Source organism: Crocodylus porosus, unplaced genomic scaffold, assembly GCF_001723895.1.
Source record: "Crocodylus porosus isolate Cpor-Errol unplaced genomic scaffold, CroPor_comp1, whole genome shotgun sequence".
In the NCBI taxonomy this organism is placed as follows: Eukaryota; Metazoa; Chordata; order Crocodylia; family Crocodylidae; genus Crocodylus; species Crocodylus porosus.
Genome location: NW_017728921.1, coordinates 1,673,602 through 1,691,653, shown reverse-complemented (window position 1 = coordinate 1,691,653; position 18,052 = coordinate 1,673,602). Strand labels below are relative to the sequence as shown.

Here is an 18,052-nt window from a genome sequence, read left to right as displayed (position 1 = left end):
GGAGAGGCGATGGGACCTGAAGCTGTTCAGCCTCCACAAGAAAAGGCTGCGAGGGAACCTGGTATCCGTCTATAAACTGGCCAAGGGGGACTGGCAGGCAATGGGAGAATCCTTGTTCCCCCAAGTACTACTGGGAGTAACGAGGAATAATGGCCACAAGTTGCCAGAGAGTAGATTCAGACTAGACATCAGGCAGTGCTACTTCACGGTCAGGGCGGCTAGGAGCTGGAACCAACTTCTGAGGGAAGTGGTGCTGGCCCCTACCCTGGGGGGCTTTAAGACAAGGCTAGACAATCACCTTTCTGGGGTCATCTGACCCCAGTTCTCTTTCCCGCCATGGCAGGGGTCGGACTTGATGATCTGCTCAGGTCCCAACCAACTATGAAACTATGAAGACCGTCGAGAGGAGAACAGATGAATCCAGAGACGGATCATCTTTAGCAAATGCTGCAGAACTTTCCTTTTGGATAAAGCCTTACCCTGCGTGGCGTTTACTGCCACCAACCCACTTTCCTTACCTTCTCTGCCAAAGCTACCAAAACACCCTCCTCAACTTAAGGGATGAATGACTGTGATCCAAGATTCCCGTGGGGTTTCTGGTTGTTTTTTTGAGACGAGTAACCTTTCTTTTCCAAACAAGATTATACGTGAAGGAAAAGCGACACCGAGTGTTTCGTACAGCTTACAGTCGTTTTCCCCCAGACCACGTGTGACAGGAAGGAAATGAGGACCTTTGACTAGAATTCCTCTTGCATGCGTGGCTTTTCGAAGCTACACAACACCTAGACATGCAGTTGAACACCAAGAGGAGTGTTGTCTCCTTTTTTTCCCCTTCAGCTGTTATCAATCATACCATTTTTTGTTTGGTTTCTTTTGTACCAGCCCTTCAGTCAGAGACCATGTAATTAATTGTGCTTTCAAGCCAGGAAACGCTTTCAATCAGGTATTTCTGCTTACTATCATTGGAGACTGTGTGGGTGGTTTTGTTTCTGTGTTCTTGTTTAAATGTTAAAAGCTAGGGTGAAGTGCCGACTTCCCAGCAATGGATAACAAAATCCCCTATTATTGTCACTTTGTCCAAGTACAGCCAATTTAATGCGGTTTTGGTGGACTGTCATTGATACAGGCACTTCTTTCTCAACTCTGGACTTGGACAAACCCAGTTCACATAGGTTAGCCTGCTTTAGTTCAACAGCTTGGCAGGGGAAAAGGTGATGATGTCTGGGCCTATTAGTCTGATGTGTGGGTGCAGTGAAAATGCTGCACTTCTGCTGTTAAAATGAAAGTGAATATTGTTCTGGCTGCCCATTGTTGGATTATTTTTATTATTAGAGGAGAGGGAAGGGGAGATAAGTGGTAGCTCTTTAAGTACAGAAATAGTTCTGGTGCTTGTGCAGTGACGATTAGTTAGCTATACCATTCAAGCAGCATTTAACCATTAATCCTGCTGTGACTGATAGTGGTACTATTTCTGTGCTAGGAAGTATTGCTGTTTTCTTTTCTTTTATTATTCAGATCACACAGGTGAATGAAAGACAGGCAAGGGTGGTACATGCCCGCCCATGTCCTGTAGCTGGTGTTTAATGGGGTCCAGGATGCGCTCTGTAATGAAGGACCGGGCTAGCCCCTTCTGCCCGTGGTCCCAGTTCAGTTCCTTCTCTCCCCGGTAAGAGGTACTAGTCCAGGGATGGACTCCAGTCTGCCAAGTCACGTCTCCTGGTGTGGGCCCAAATCCCAGCTCCTGTTTATCTTGGTGACCTGCTCTGGCTGCAGGTTGCTCCTGTTGTGCACTTCTAACTTGTCTCTTAGTATTTGGCCTGTAAGTCCAAGTCCTCTTTACCTGGACTGAGCTTCCACAACCCAGCCAGAGAGCTGAAGGCAGACCTTGGCTGGCCTTATCCTGAAAAACAGGCTGTACATCCCATGCACAGCATCCTGGAAACCAGTCACTGTTTCCAGCTACAGCCAAGGAGGGCCAGGAAGCCAAAAAGGCAAGCAGCGCCTCAAGCAGTTTGTGTGTGCACGTGTGGGGATGGGGGGATTGGTGGGGCTTGGCCAAGCAAGGAGATGCCCAGCAGTGGGGACGGCTCTCTCCTGTACCTGGCTCTTGGGAGCGGCGCTTCTCCTTTTCCTGGTCCAAGCAGCATCATTCCTCTGATGCAGCGAGGCCCCGGTAGGTGGGGAGAAGAGCATCCTTTATGCCCGCCCTCGCGTACAGCTGCGCTGTAACGTCCTGCTTACATTGAGGGGTCCAGCAGCTCTCCCTTCTTATACAGCCCGCCCTGCTTCTGGGGAACCATCTTGATCTGAGGCCATTCCCCTTTTGCGTGTGCCCTGGTTAGATCTGCAGGACCTGCCAGCCCTTCGCCGTCTCCTGATGCTGCAAGAAGGGCACTCGCTTTCATGCGTTGTCTTTTGTGTGGATACTTGTCACTTGAAAATTGGATCAGCTTCAAACCAGTCTTTTGCCCACAAGCTGAGGATAACGAAAGGCGAGGCCTTCTAATACGTCACATGAGCCTTCAGATCTAAGACTGTTCTGTCGTAGCGGGTTTTACTACTGTATGCATAAAACGAATGCATTTGTTTTTCTCCAAATGTTAAGGGAAAAATATACTGTGCTCAGTGGTTTGGGGAAAGATTTAAGTATTTGACTATAAAGTCACTGCCATTTTAAAGGAAATGGTTTACATTGTAGTAGTTCCCCTTGAAAAGCTTTACGATGGTCCTCCTAATAAAGCCGTTCTCTGGAAAGCTGATTCTTTTGGGGCATTATTGCTCCTCCCAAGACAACTATTTTTAAAAAGCGTCCTTTAATGGGAATGAATTGGCCTTGCATGAAATACTTTCTCAGCTTTCTTTTCTAGCCATCTCGTCATTTGAATGTGTAGACACGCACAATCTCTAAATGTTGATTTATAAGCTGTTGCTAATGCACCCTCTTCCTCGTGCACTAGTCCCTTCAGTCAGGACTGGAGGGTATTAAAAAAGAAGAGCACTGGGAGAGGGCAACCAGAGCTGGTAGTGGAGACTGCTGCCTTTCTTTTGCAGTTGAATGAAATGAAATAATCCAATATGTGTAAAATGAATGTAGCTACATTTAAAATGTCCCAAATTGTCATGAAGTGAAGCTAACAACACAAACCCTGAGCTCTTTGATTTCAGAAGGAGGCCAAAATAGGAATAGAAAATAGTCATTCAGTTTAATCATTAACAGAGATAGCCACTGTTTTAATTTACACAAGAGAATTCACCAAGGGTGGGTCCTATACAAAGTCCCTGTGGTGTAATCTGTGTTTAAAAATACCTCGGCCATTTCACTCGACAAACTTGGAATAGATTCTGGTAATTGTTGCATGGCGGTTTGGTGACTGGGAGATGCATTCAGACACTAGAACCGGTTGACAGGTGTCCTAACCGTATATTTTGTCTTGGTGGAAAGTGGAAAGATCCCTCGTCCACTCCCACTTCAGTGCATTAGTGGAAAGATCCCTCTTCCTTTGGCCATGCTGCGCTCACTGGATTGCTGCCTGGTATCCAGAGGGGGCAAGGCAGTGCAAAGCAACTAAAAAGGACAAATATAAGGAGCAAGAGCATACTAATGAGGGAAAATGAAATTGCTCCCCTTTTCTTGGTAGTATAGCCTGGGATAGTGCGTAAGAGAGTCCCGGTCCTATTTTAGAAAGAGGTAAGCACTGCAAGTACAGAGTCCTGGAGGTCCAGGAGTACAAACAACACTTCTAGGATGTTGCAGTTGTTTGGACCTAAACATACTTCTTGGGTTATCATCCTGTTTATGATATGATTCTGTTCAAGAGCAACAAATAACAGCTGAAGACTTTTAATTGCTTGCAACCCCCCCCCCATTTTATTGCAGGCAGAGGCCAAAGTGCAAATGTTTGAGTAGCAAGGCCACCGTGTGAACAAAAATGAAAGCCCATCAGATGGTGCGTCTGAGATGACTTCTCTATTTCTCTGGTGACCCCAGCTCCTATTGACAAAATGGAGTTAAATGCAGTATTTGGAGATGTGTATATTTATTGTCTTGCACAACCTAAGAAAACATGTTCATCTTACTTTGAATGCTGCAAGCAGCTTGCCTGAATACAGAAGAGTCCCATAATTTAGTTGCTCTGATCCTGTTTTTCTAGCTACCCTGGTTGGGAAGAAAAGAGAATTTGAGAACTGAAAGAGAGGGTCAAAATTATCAAGAACTGAGTTAATATATTGACATTTTAAAATTTGGGTACAAGACTTAAAAAGCCGTTGCAGCGGCCAAAGGCTTTCATCAGTTTAGGTGTTTAACCAAACTTGTTCACAATTTTTTTTAGCAGTCAAGGCTTTGGGTGTAAATGGCTCCATATGCTGCCTTTCTCCAGCAGATGTGAGTACACCATGCTTCGCTGTTTGTGAAAGGCTGCAAGCACACCTGGGGCTAGCAGTGCTTGTTAGGCAGGTATGGGGAATGGTCCATAGCTCATAAAAAAGGAAGTTGTAAACTGGAAAGAGCTGTTCTTCAGTAGCAGATCCCTGGAAAACATTGAACATCTCGCAGGGCTTATTTCATTTATGTGATACCTGAATACTAAAGTCCATTTATTTCATGAGAGAATTTGATGAGACAAAGATGAACATTACAGAAACGTATATTTTGTGTGCATCAAGGAGTTATTTTGAATGCAGAGTAACTGATAGATGCTGAACAGTATTAAGCCAAAAATAATGGGTACAGAGAACACCTCTTCACTTGTGATTTGATGTGCATGTAAAAATACTGACTTTAGTGTGTGGCGAATCCAAAGCGAACTCAAAGTTGTACAGCACAGTTCGGACCGATAGTGTTTGACTGTTCTTAAATAGGACATGGTTTCAAAAGCGGTATATTAATGTGAATAACAGGGCATGAATGAGAGCTAGACTCTGGAAATCAAGAACAATGCAGCCTTGCAAGGGCACACTTTAGGTCTTCAAAAGTTTCTGAAGCCCGAGTATAACAGACAAATTAACTAACAGCTGTGATGGAAGGGAAGCTGCCTTGTGGCCTTTGTCCATGTTTCAGCACAAATTGAAGTTTGGAGTCAGGATGAAACCTTGAAAAATGCTTGCACTACAGATAAATAATTGATGATGAATGAAATGGGTAGAAGATTAACAGTGAAGTGAATGAACTGGTGGTGAAAATCTGGGTCAGAACCAGGGAACGGAGAATCTGAGCTCCCCTAGCCTTCAAGGTTTTATAGTTCTGGTGCATTTTATCGCAAGCTGTGCTGTACACAGGCCTATTGTAATCTGACCTTCCAGCTCGGTGTGAACATTAGTGTAATCGCCCATATTTGTAGGCATGTAAAGCAAGAAAGAAGTAGCTTTTGGAAAAGTATAATTGAAATGTATAGAATTTTGTTTCCCCCAAGGGAGAAGTAGGGGTTGTTATTTCTTTGTGCAGAGTTGTATGTGTGAGTTGTAGGTGGCATGAATGTCAATAATGAAAGAAGAAAAGGGAATCCAGCAATGCTTGAATAATGCAGTCAGCTGTACGACTGGTGCGACGTGGTCATACTGAGCCGTTCATGGGACACGTTTGCTGGAATCGGAGGCCCTCGACGAACCCAGGGTGACAACAGCCTGAGATAATTGCTCGTATTCTTTGCATTACAAGGGGAGAGGATCACGTTGTGCAGCCCTCGTTGTGTGGGAACAACCCCTTACTCAACCCAAGGTGCTCCTACACTAAAATGCTCTCGGGGCTGGAAGCTGGACATTTGCAGAGTGTTTATATTGCAAGGCCTGTCCCTTAGAGAAGAACCTGGAAAAGACGTGCCCATTGACTGTAACTGGGTGTGTGTCTCGCCAAGTCTTGTCTGTTGCGACTATCCGTGACTGTTTCTGATCAACGTGAAAATGGTCCCAGGAGCAGGAGATTCAAACCAGAAATCACCCCATGAATCATGCTTTTCACTGTCATGCGCTATTTGAGATCAAACACTCAGACAAGATACCATTACATGGCAATAAATATAATGCTCCCACGTTGAGTCTACAGACTCTATTTAAATAGGTGACTCTATTAAAAATAGGGTTTCATTCTCATTGTGTGTTTGCTTAATTGCTAGGAATAGAGCCTCTTGTACAACACTTATTTTTAACTTTGGCTAATAAGCTTGTAAACTTATTTTCATGTGTTAACCTAATAGCATCGTTCTTTGTGAATTATGAAGGTGTCCTGAAATAGATCCGTCCGGACCCTAAGCTCTGTGCCTAATATAGATGAACATAAAGTGGGGGTTTTTAAAATTAAAACAGAGCTGCAAAGGTTCTGAGAAATTTTTGCTTCTGGAAAGATTACTGCACAAAATTGTTGCCCCACAGATGACAGTACTGGAAACATGTAGTACCTTGAAGAAATAGGCAGCACTTTTGCAAACCTGTAAAATAGGTGCAGGTCACTCTTTAGGTGCAAGTGTGAACAGGCATGGCTCTTCCCCCAGCACTGAAGAAAGCTGATACCCTTTCAAGGAGGTCCAAGGAATTAAAGTACATGGAAAATGGAGAGTTAAAATATTTCAGTGACTTAGGTGAAAAGACTATAATATCTTGAATCTGCCCCTTTTTTTGTGGGTTTTGTATATCTGAACATAATAGTATAAACTTGTTTTTTGTTTTTGTTTTTTTTAAAGCTTTTGAAATGATAATGATACAGATCTAGAGCCACTAGTTGTACAGTAGATAGATCAAATGAAATGTATATTCTTGGAATCAGCTACATATATGCTTTAAAGAAATTTATGAGCAATGCATAACAACTTTTACACCGCGTACTCTGGAAATATTTCTTGTCAGCATGTAGGTGTTGGATTAAGACACTGTACTGACTTTGATCACAATCTGGAAATAATTAGTTCTGAAGACCCTATCTATCTATCTATCTATCTATCTAGTAATGTGTTCATCTGACACAGTCAAAACATGCTAAATTTAGTGTTGCAGGAAGTCTCAAGTCAGCACGTGTACTAGTTTTCTAAGGACAAATGCAGTAAAGTGTGCATAATAGCTTATTAATTTTTAAAGCAGCCCAACAAAGGCCAGAACAGAATGGATCCTCCAGTGATTTTTCCCCCCCACCTCCTTTCAGCCACATAGGAAGTGTAAAGAGTCAGTAATTCAGGTACTGAGGTTCAACCAGAATTAAAACTCATCGTCCTGCTACTTTGACATGGCAGTAATGCCCCACGCTGTTAAAGAGCCTTTGACTTGGCAGAGTAGATGTAAGGAGGTAGTCTGTTCTTGTTGCCTGGAAATACTGGGAACTCCTTTCTCTCTAAGTTGGACTCTTTAAAACAAACAGAGGTTAAGATGCTAAGAAGAAAGCATTGCAAAGCAAAGCAACCCAGCATTTTCGGTGTTAAGGGTGGCCCTGCAGGTGTGGGGCATGGCTTGCTAATACAGTTTTCTTTTACGTGGTGCCTCGGTGATTAGCGTGGGGAAGGCTGGGTTACAAATACGGGTTGTAAGACGCTAACTGCTGCGCCTCTCATTTACACCCAGGAACGACTCCCAGGCACGCCGAACTTCTCACCAGGCTAGGGAAGCCTGTTTGCTCACAGCGTACGTGACCTGTTGCCCTTGGGAGGAGATTAGTCATGCACAGCTATCATAACTATTACCCCTTTAGGCTAGCAGTCCTAGGAAAAGCCTTGGCACCCACTGCTAACACAGTCATCCAGTTCTAGAATTGCCTGGGCAAAGGGCTAATGAATGACGAGGGCACAGAGATTTGTCTCTGAAATAAGTGTTAAAAAATTAAAGGGAACATTAGAAGGGAGGAGGGTGAGGAGTGCGTAGAACGAAAGGGAATGAGCGTCTTGCAGCCAGTCTTTCCTGGTGGCTGGGTACACAGTTGCAGAGGGTAGCTGAAGTGAAATGTTTTATGAACATGATTTTAACCAATTGATTTGCTTAGATTTAGATGTTTAAAAGGCACCTGATCCAGAGAGCTGTATCTTTTTCTTGTTCTTACTCATCATCCTAAAGCAGATGTTGGGTTATTTATTAAGTTATATTCTAATGTCTTGCCTTGATTCCTGATACGTCCTCATAGTTGACTTCTATGATTATTTACAACAAAGAAAGATGTAGTAAACTTACACAGTAGAGAGTAATCATCACCCTCCTGGCATTTCTGACACCTGTCATTAGGAATTGAGCATGTGAACTTGGTGGAAAAGTGAACACCCATTTCTTTGCTTCTGACTGCTAAAATGAACTCTAGGGCTAGGGACAGAAATTACACATAAACCAGTATAAGTGATCAGAAACTTGTTCAAAGTCTGTAACACAACAGAAGTTCAGTGGACTTAAACTGCTTTAAAAATGGCTAAGACTGGTTTGAGATAAACTTGGATGGATGTAGTATCAGACTTAACTGATTTGGCCTAAACCAATTTATTGAACTACTGTGCCAGATTCCTTCCAGATTTAAGTTAACTCACAGCCCCCCAGCATCCCAGGATGCTTTGCACCTCCCCAGCAAGCCACCCCTTGCAGGGTGTGGGGTAAGCTTGGCCCAAGCTGTCTGCTCTAGTTGAGCAGGGAGGTGTGCTGTAGCGCCCCCTGGTGCCTGGCCTGGGCCACTTCAGGCAAGTAGCTGCATTTCTGGAATCAAAAGTGAATGTCTGTTCACTTCCGTATTGGTTCAATCTACACAACTTAGGCTAACCTGTAAAGATTGAATCAATTCAGCCTCAGGCTTTTTGCCTGCCTGTACTCAGCCCTCTTCTTAATGTGCTTGCAGTTTGTGTGGTTTTTAATTTTCTTTTTCGATTCTTCATAACACGATTCGATCTTGTACAGACAACCTTTAGGATCTTACCTTATAGTTAATGAGGTCCTTTTGAAGAGGGGATGCCAGTACATTGCTGTGCAGATTTAGTGACAATGAATTCAACTCCAAGATTAGGTCTTGTGTTGTCAAAAAATTATCCTGGCATTTGAGCTGTCTGACTAGAAAAGGAAAGCAAAACAGTGATTTTTGTAATAATGATAGCCACCTAGTCACGTGTCAGTAAAATTCAGTGAGAAACAGCTGGCTGTAGTTGAGAATCAGGTGTGAGATTCCTCCCTCTCTACCTATGTTGAAAGCCCGGCAGAATTCTGAATGTTGTTTCAGTTGAATTTCAATTATTCTGGTCAACTCAATAACGTCATGAGTTGCAAGTAGTTATGGGTCTTACTTCTTGTAATATTTGTGCACTTGATGAAGACTACAGGAATCTGAAACCTACAGGACTTTTTCAGACTTTGGCAATACAGTCTGTAGGCTGCGAGAGACTGGAGGAATATCCTGCTTCTGTTCAAGTCAGTAGTACAACTTGCTGGCTCCAGTAGAGGCAGGATTTCACCTCTGATATTTACTTGTAAATAGACATTCCTGCACCTATTGCTGGCCAGACCAACCGGTTTTAGATTATATAGGCTTGGGGGTTTTGAGAGAGGGCTTTTGCTCTCATATATGTAGAATCTCTGCTTCATTGTTAGATTATATTATAAGCACACCTTGCCTAATAACTCCGTTTATCACAAAGTGTTTAATGGCACGGAGTCTACACTAGAACGTGAAATCAGCACGCGTGTAAATTATTTTTGCAGTTCTTTTGGGCACGTCATGGAAACCAGTGCTGATATACTATAAAAACACTTCTGTTGCCCAACAAGTGGATACCATAAAAGGGCACATTAAAATTTTCAGGCGCTGCACAGTAGCGTGTCACAGCACAAACTGTGCTAATATCCTACTGCGCAGTGTTATTAGGCTACTGTGCAGCAAGCTTCACTAAATAACTGCGCACCAGTGTTTCTGTGCAGTAACTTTTCGGTACTCTGCATTTAGTCAGTCTAGTATTTCCTTCATAAAGGACTAAGTGTGCAGTATCTAAGGTGTATCAATGAACGTGTAGATGCGCCCACAGTCCCTGAATTACAGTTTATGGTCTTGACACTCAATCCCTTGCTCGTATTTGTTAGTTGATTAAAACCTTTCCCTTACTGTTTCCAGGAGTCCCATGGGCAGAGAGCCTTTAACTTCTCTGTTGTATATCTACCTGTTGCATACCTTTACCAGTCCCTTTATTTATTTTTTCTGACACTACAGTAGAAATCTGTACGCAGGAAACATCCTAAGTCCAGCACCGAAGATACCGCAGTTATACAGATGGACTAAATCCAAGTCTCCTTTTTTGTTTGAAGTATGGTCTAGAGTTTTTTTGATGCCATTATATCTTGACCTATCTTTACTGCCATGTCAGGGTTTCTGAGACTCTTCAAAAGTATGTGCAGGGCTGCAGCAGAAAAAGTTGCTTGGGTTTCGAGGTATAATATTAGAATATTCTAACATACAAGTAGAAGTTCACCTAACTATTCAACAACAAAAACAACATTCAAGAGGTTTTTCCTCATCTCATTCGGCTACATAGTTGGATCTTTTGACAGGCAAGGGTCCTTGGGTAGATGTGATATTTTTTATTAGGCCAGCGGAGTAGTCGGGACAAAGTTGTTTGTAAACTTTCAGGCACAAGCGCCCTTCTCTTGGATCTTGCGAAGCTTTTATGTAGTCGTCCGACTTCATCTTTGTCCCTGCCTCATTAACGCCCTATTATAAGAACCGACTCTCAGCAGAAAATAATTTGTAAAATTCCTAAACACAAGTCGCGCGCATGTAGGTAAATCCTGGGAAGGGCTGGAAAGGTGACACCGCTGGGGGAAAGCTGGGACCCGAGTCCGGCCCGCTGCGTGTTCCCGTGGGGTAGCGTCTTGGTGCTTTGCGAACGCGTCCGTCCTCCGAGATGCTCCTGTTGCAGCTCAAAGGAAGGGTTAAAACCCCGTATGTGCACGTGACACATGCAAACTATGAATCATTCCAACAGATCTGTTCAACTCCTGCCTGCCTCGGCAGCGGGCAGATGCTGTTCCCTTGGTCGCCATGGCAATCTCGCCTGTACTATAATAAAGCCCAGCCCAGATCCTTCCTTAGGCAGACCTCTGCGGCGGTTTCACCTAGCTCATTGTCTTCTCTGCCGAGAAGGAGAAAGGAGAGAAAGGGAAGCGAGGGACGGAGCGAGCGGAAAAGGATCCCGGAGGCAACCGCAGCTCTTCACCGGCACGGCAGCCCGCGCCTTGATCCAGGTGGGTTGCAGACCGCGACAGCATCTTCGGAGCGGGGCCGGGGGAGAGAAGTCTCTCTGCAGGCAGGCGACTTGCACAGCAGTTTCTGGAGCGCCCCTCCAGCCCCGGGGGCTGATGTCATCCAGATCGTTTGGCAGACTCCGAGCAAGCAGCAAGCCCAGTCTGGAAGGCAGCAGACTTGACACACTTCCCTTCCAGCTCCGCCGTGCCTGGCGAGCCTGGGCTTCGTGCGCCTCGGGGAAAGGCAGACCTCTTAAAATGATCGAGAGGATCGAGTGACCTGTGAGAGGGGACCGCGGGGAGTGCTGATACCTGGCTGCCTCGGCAGATTTATTGCTCCAAAGGTCTTGTCCGTTTGTCCAGTGAATGGGATCTCTGCAGGCACCAGAACTTTGTCTGCCGTCCTGCTGCCTGCAATCCTGCCAAGCCAGGAGGAGACGAGTCTGTGGCCTTTCAGTGCTTGAGGCAAAACGAAAACCTGGCTTGAGAGGGGGAGCCGCTCTCCCCACGCCGCCGTGAGAAAGTAGGAGGTTGAGTCTGTGCTTGGGCAGACACGGAGCGCTTGCAAGCGACCGTCAGGAACGAGACCGGGCTTTCCTTTTTTCTGTTTGTTTTCTGTTTTAGTTTTATTTTACCATGGCCGGTAAATAAACATGTATTTTGAGGATGATCCTTGCTAACTGGGAATCTGAATGTGAGTAGGAAGAAATTCCATTTTATTTCTTTCCTCTCCCCCCCGTCTATTCAAGGAAATAGCGCCTTCACCTCACCTGCCTTTAGTTTATTAAATAGTACTGGCCTGTCCCCGTTTTAGTCTAGTGCTGTTTAAACTAGAGTCGGTTGAAAATTATTTATAGAGGGACTGCTTTTTTTTAAATTTTTTTTATTTTGCAAGATAAAATCCGGACTCTTGAGGAGGATAGGGTTAGAGAAAAACAGAACGGCACTGCATCTAGATCCCTCCCATTCTCCTGCAACTATGGATTACCTTGGAGACAAGCTGACAGTGGCACAAACTCACATGACCCAGTGGATGGGGACAGTGCGGAGATCTTTACAGGAGGCGCTGAATTTAGTCACTACTGCGGTGGCTCACGAGCGGACGGGCGGGGAAGCTGGAAGCAGAGCCCCCTTCAAGCGCACGGCCTCCTTCAGACACTTCGCATCCCGGAGCAGGGAATCCTTCCGCCGGTTTTCGGTGCGGAGCCAGCAGAGGTTTTCCTCCCTGCGGAAGAGGCAGCCCAGCTCGGAGCCGCCAGACCTCGTAAGCAGTCCCCCGCGGTAGATACCGAATGCGAGCGGCGATGTAACGATGCACAGAAATAGTCCATTGCAGCAATTTTCCAGCAACACTGATCTGGATCAGGGCAGCTGCTCCATCCGAAATGTCCTCCGAGCCACTTTTCTCAGTTCTTAGTCGTGCTGCCTGGTTGTGCAGATGACCTGGGCTTTTTCTGATGTGCAAATAGAAGTTCCTATTTGCTGTCAGAAAAGTTGGGGTGGGTTAGCAGCTCTGTTGACATCAGCCTAGCAATATAGGATAAGAGTCTATCTATGCTGTTTGAAAAGTTCTCCCAAAGCAGTTTATTCAGGTTGTAGTAGCGCCGTTTCCCAGCGTGACTCAGTATTTGATCTGCACATTCGGTCTTTTTGATTTTTCAATAAGAATGCAGTAGTTAAAGTGGACGGTAAAAAGGATTAAGGCGCTGCCTCCCTGCAGCTAATCCAGAACTGTTTAATATTTTCCTTTCAAGGAATTAAGGATTGTTTGTTCTTGGAGTAATTGCTACATCAGGTATTTTGAAGCACGGGTTTTATGATCAGAGCGGGGATTTGCAGGCTGAGTGGGTCTCCGAGCCAGGTGGTAATTTAAGCAGAGCAGATGTAGGCTGCTTGGTCACCAAATACCCCTGGATTTCCTGCCATTTGGAGCTGGTGAAACCTAATTTTCCTGGGGTTATCTTCAGAAAAGACACTGTTTCTTATTAGTAAAACAGTCATGCAAAGGAATGAGAGAGATGCAGTCTGTCTGCACAGAGCAGAGTTTCTTGCCTGTCTGATAGGGTAATGGTACCTGAGGTCGAAGGCCTAGTCCCGGTTGAGGATCCGTGCTTTGCAGTGGTATAACGGACCCTCCCCTGGGTCTCACTCTTGGCAGAATGTTTTTGGCCGGTCCTCATCAAAGGGTAGGGACAAAGCTGGATACCCTGCACAGTCACGGTATGCACCGACAGACTTTGTAAAGCACTTTTGTTTTGTTTTGTTTTGTTTTAGGGAGTTGTAAATGCAGGTTTCCTAGTGCCCTGAAAAGAAAGGCAGCACCACAAACTTCTTCTGATGGCTAAAAGAGCCTAATCTTTTCTACACATTTTCTTCTGCCCTGGGAAGCATGCAGGAAGTGGTCCCAGACGTTTACAGAAGAGCTAAGAACATCTGAGACGGGTCATGTGTTTAGGGCTTCGTGTAGCACTGAAGACAAATGAGCATTGCCATTTCTTCCAGGAGAGCAGGATCACCTTGTGGGGTCCTAGTGTATTGATGCAGGGGTACCTGGTCTAGTTCTTCTTTGGAAAGCAGAGCCTGCTGGAGATAAGAAATCTGATGTGGGTTAATTGGGCTGTAAATTTTGTGCATACCTAAAGTGTGCATTCTCCAGACAGGTGTGGTATCCGCACCTGAAATATTTTGAATGTTTTTTCATTACCCATAAAGCCTCAAGCACTTTGTGGCCTGACTTGCCGTTCATCTGCTGCTTGGCAGCTCTGCCAAGGAACTGGGAAAAATAGATGGCCAGATAAGCATACAAGCAGGAAGAATTCAAGTTTACTTGGTAGCACGTGTAATTAGGGTGGTGGGGGAAACACCTAATGGGAAATTGTGAGTGCACGGATTAGAGTAACAGACTCCAAAACAATTAGCAGTTGTCCTGCAAGAGTAATGATGCCCAGTGACCAAAGTGACACCAAAAATACAGCATTGGAAATGGAAAGTAAGAGTGTCTGCCTAGGGTGATCCTGCCACGTACCAGGTCATTCAGAGATGAAGTATCAACACTTCCCTGATGTCAGGTATCCAGGTTGTATCAAAGCTTTCCTGACGCATTATTTAGAGCAAACCACCTTCCTGGAAAGCAGCATGACTTTAAACTGCATTGCTGGCAGGATGGGCACGGAAACAACTGTACATTTCAATCCTGGTAATGTTTATTCATATGCTTAATCCGAAGCCATGAGTAGCTTTATTCAAATCAAATTCATTGGCTCAAGCTTATGCATTTGTGCAAGTAGGGAAGTACAGTCTGAGTTTGCACTTTGGTATCATTTAACCAGCATAGTCTGGGAGCCCAGAGACCAAGAATTACTGTAGAGGCTTCCATTTTATTTCTTCTCTCTAAACATGCTTGTGATAGAGGAAAGGCCCTTATGTAGCTGCCTTTATTTAATTCAGGATCTGACAGTACTTTCAGAGCAATGATGGAGATTTTGTTTTGTGTTGGTTTTTTGGTGGAGCTGAAATTGGGTGTCGCCTGTAAGTCAGGCTCTGGAAGTGTTTACATGAATAAATACTGATACAGTGAAAACTCAGTGATCCAACAGGACAGGCTGGCTGTTAATCCTTTCAAGGTGCTACCATGCAGCGTAAGCCTGATGTTGGTACTCTTGGGGATATGCTTTCCACGTGCCAATTGAAAGGAGCCCTTGCTTACTAGATTGGGAGCCAGCTCTACTAGCAAGTGGTACTGAATTTATTCTGCATGGGGTTGAGCTCCTGCGTTGCGTTGTTGGTGTTTTCATGCTGTACAAGACCCCAGGGAATTTTAACAAGAAAAGTCCCGCTCGTTAGTCTAGGTGAAGGGGAGGGGTGTGCATGTGCGTGCAGTGGCGGGGTGTGAAATGCATTGGTAATTTTTTTACGTAAGAGAAGGTGGAACAGAGGAGGGAGTGGATTCAATCTTGAAATTATCTGGACATTTCTCATTTGAAATACCTGTTAAAAATATCCCAGCACATAACGTTTTGGAATCTTTCATGTGTATCATGTATCCGCGTACTAGTTTTCAGTAGCTATGTTTGCTGAGGATTTTATACTGCAGTCCAGGTCTCTGTTCCCTCGCATCCAGCCTGATCCATGCCTGATGTGCAGCAACTTCGTGGTAATGGACTGGTTTTATGCACAGTATGATGGGCTGGATCCTCTACTGCTGTTAGCCGTTTTGTTCTGTTCTAGGGGTTTACATGAGATTTGTTTTTCATGCCAAGGGAATCCCCAAGCAGGGTTGTGCCATAGGAGTACCAGAGCATCTTCTTCCTGGCTTCTGGTGCAGGCTGCGTGGGCAAAGAAAGACCTTATGGGCACATGACTGCAATGGTGCCAACTTGTACTCAAGTTCTAGCTCTGCACAGGGCAGATCCGGGGCTGGGAGAGTGCAAAGGTGACATAGTGCCCGTTGCCACCTGCTGCACTTAGTTTTAGATGGGCCTCTGGAGCAAGAAGTTCCCAGCTGGATCTTGTGGAAGTTAATACCGGCTTTCCGGGGGTTGGGTTAGAGCTCCTTTCCATGGTGTGACTTCACTATTCGGGGATCTATCTTGCATTTGGGGTTTGAGCAATAACATTTGGTTTTGGTGTTAACGTTCCTAGGAAGTTTAATTGTGAAATCTCTCTTTCCCCACCCCCAAATGCTGCTCTTTTTCCTTTGTTACTAATTCTGACAAGGGTGAATTTTTTTGCAGCAGCACGTTCCTGCCATGAGTCAAGCTGACTCCCTTGGTCAGCCCTGGCTGCTCAGGGGACGGACCTGCTACCGGCGCCGGAGGAAGGAAGTCTGCATAGAGACGCCTAATCGAGTTTGGAGTCCTCTGCTCTCACAGGGGAATTGGCCCATATGCTGAATGCTTTGCGAACGTGCTTGGCATGTCGCTGGCCTTTTTGCCTCTTTTGCTCCTTTTGGAAAGCTGTTCCAGAACTTGAGTGCCCTGAAGGTTGGGAATCGTCTCTGCCCAGGCCTAAATTTATTCCTGGCTACTTTATACCCATTTGTTCTTGTGCCAGTGTTATCATTTAGCTTAAATAGCTCTTCCCCCTTCTCGGGTATTTATAGAGAGCAATCCTATCCCATCTCAGGTTTTGTTTGCTGAGCTAAACAGGCCAGTCTTTTATTTTTCTTTCATAAGGTAGTGCTCCGTTCCCTGATCATCACGGTAATCCTTCTTTGGGCTTGTGCCAGTCCCATGTCCAGTGAGGTCTTACCCATACCTTGTACCCTGGTACTTTTCTGCCTCCTCTGGGAATACATTGCCTGGCACATCCTAGGATCACACTTGCCTGATTCAGTCCTATCACGTTACTGGCTCATAGCCACTCTGTGGTTGACTAATATGGCTTTTTCCTTTTTCTCTCATTTCCAAATGACACACAGAAATCCTGTTCCTCCTCCGTGTTGATAATGCTTCCCTGTTTTGCGCCCTCAGCAGATCCTAGCAGCACGTTCCTCTTACTTTGTGCCACAGTCACGATGAATGATGAATCAGGTCTGTTCTGAGCCGGAGCCTGGAGGAGCTCCTCTAGCAACCTCCCTCCAGAGGCTGCCACCATGGCCTGTTTCCCCACTTCGCCTAGTCCGCTGACCACGTGAAGACTGGTTGAGGTGCTGAGGGATGTACTCAGGACCCCTTTCTGAACCATCTTTGCCGCTTAAGTGCCTGGCTTAGTTGTGTGTGGAGATGGAGCAAACGGGGAGGGCTCATGTCTCGGGGCAGTTGCAGGTTCAGGCGGGAGGTGGCGTAGACATGGCCCAAGTCATCTCTACTGAAACGCCTTCTAGTGGGATCTGCTCTGCCTTTCTGCAATTCATCCCCCTGCTCCTGCCACCTCCCTCGTGTCCTTTGCCTTCTCGTTCCCAACCCCTTTGACTTTGCAATGACTTCTTTGCTCAGATTTAACACTAATAAGATTGACGCAGGCCAACCCTGGAAATGAGAGCCTTTCATTTGTACGTGCCGTGGGGTTGTTCTGCGGCTCTCAAAGAGTGAAGCTCGGTCCTGCCCTCAAGGGACTGCTGCTGACGGCGAGAGGAGTTCACTCGCCTCCATGCAAATCTGTTGCATATTAGGAACCGGTGTGAGGCCACAGGTGGCTTTCACATGGAGCAATGAGCATTTTGAAGAGTAAACTGCTGCTGTTTTACTGACCTTTGCGGGGTTTGAACTGGGGACTTAACAGGAAAAGGCTCATGTCCCATTTGAAAGAATAGTTCAAGAAATTTGCAAAGGTGTGTACTGGGCAGAAAAGCTTTTAGTTCTTGAGCGAGTGGCTTTATTTTGGCCATGTGGAATGGTTTGGACGAGCTTCAGGTGCTCGTGTCTGTTCTGGTCTTTGATCAGGTTTTGTAATTCAGAAAGCCCTTTAGTTATAGCCTTTACAATTGCACTTAATTATTCCCTTAATCTGCTCAGATGTTATAAAGTGCAATGGACTCTTAAGTTCTGAGTTGCTGTTCCAGTTAATCTTTTCACATTTGATTTTTAAAAGTTCTCTCCCTGTGTCCTCCCCCCCAACCCAGTTCATAATTGAAGAACCGTGGGTAACAGTTTATTTGGACTTTAGCAAGGCCTTCGATACGGTATCTCATCCCAGTCTCATAATAAATTAAGAGGCTGTGGCATAGATGATTACACGGTCTGGTGGGTGGCAAATTGGCTTGGGGGTTGCACCCAGAGAGTGGTGGTGGATGGGTCGGTATTGACCTGGAGGGATGTGGGTAGTGGGGTCCCCCAGGGCTCGGTCCTTGGACCTGTACTCTTCAATGTCTTCATCAGTGACTTGGATGTGGGTGTGAAGTGTACTCTGTCCAAGTTTATGGACAATACAAAACTGT

The 18,052-nt window shown here is 45.3% G+C and overlaps 1 protein-coding gene across 3 annotated transcripts in view; it reads left to right on the top strand.

Moving 5' to 3' along the window:
- The window catches only part of KIAA1671 (KIAA1671 ortholog), an 89,269-nt gene that overhangs the window by 35,071 nt on the left and 36,146 nt on the right, over nucleotides 1–18,052 (top strand). Inside the window, exon 1 of one of the 3 annotated variants that reach the window (XM_019538673.1) lies at nucleotides 11,162–12,439. The exons of the other annotated variants lie outside the window; for them this stretch is intronic. Within the exon in view, the coding sequence (XP_019394218.1) occupies nucleotides 12,155–12,439 (285 nt within the window). The 5' untranslated portion in view covers nucleotides 11,162–12,154. Of the gene's footprint in view, nucleotides 1–11,161; nucleotides 12,440–18,052 lie in introns of those variants that run through there. 3 annotated transcript variants of the gene reach the window in all.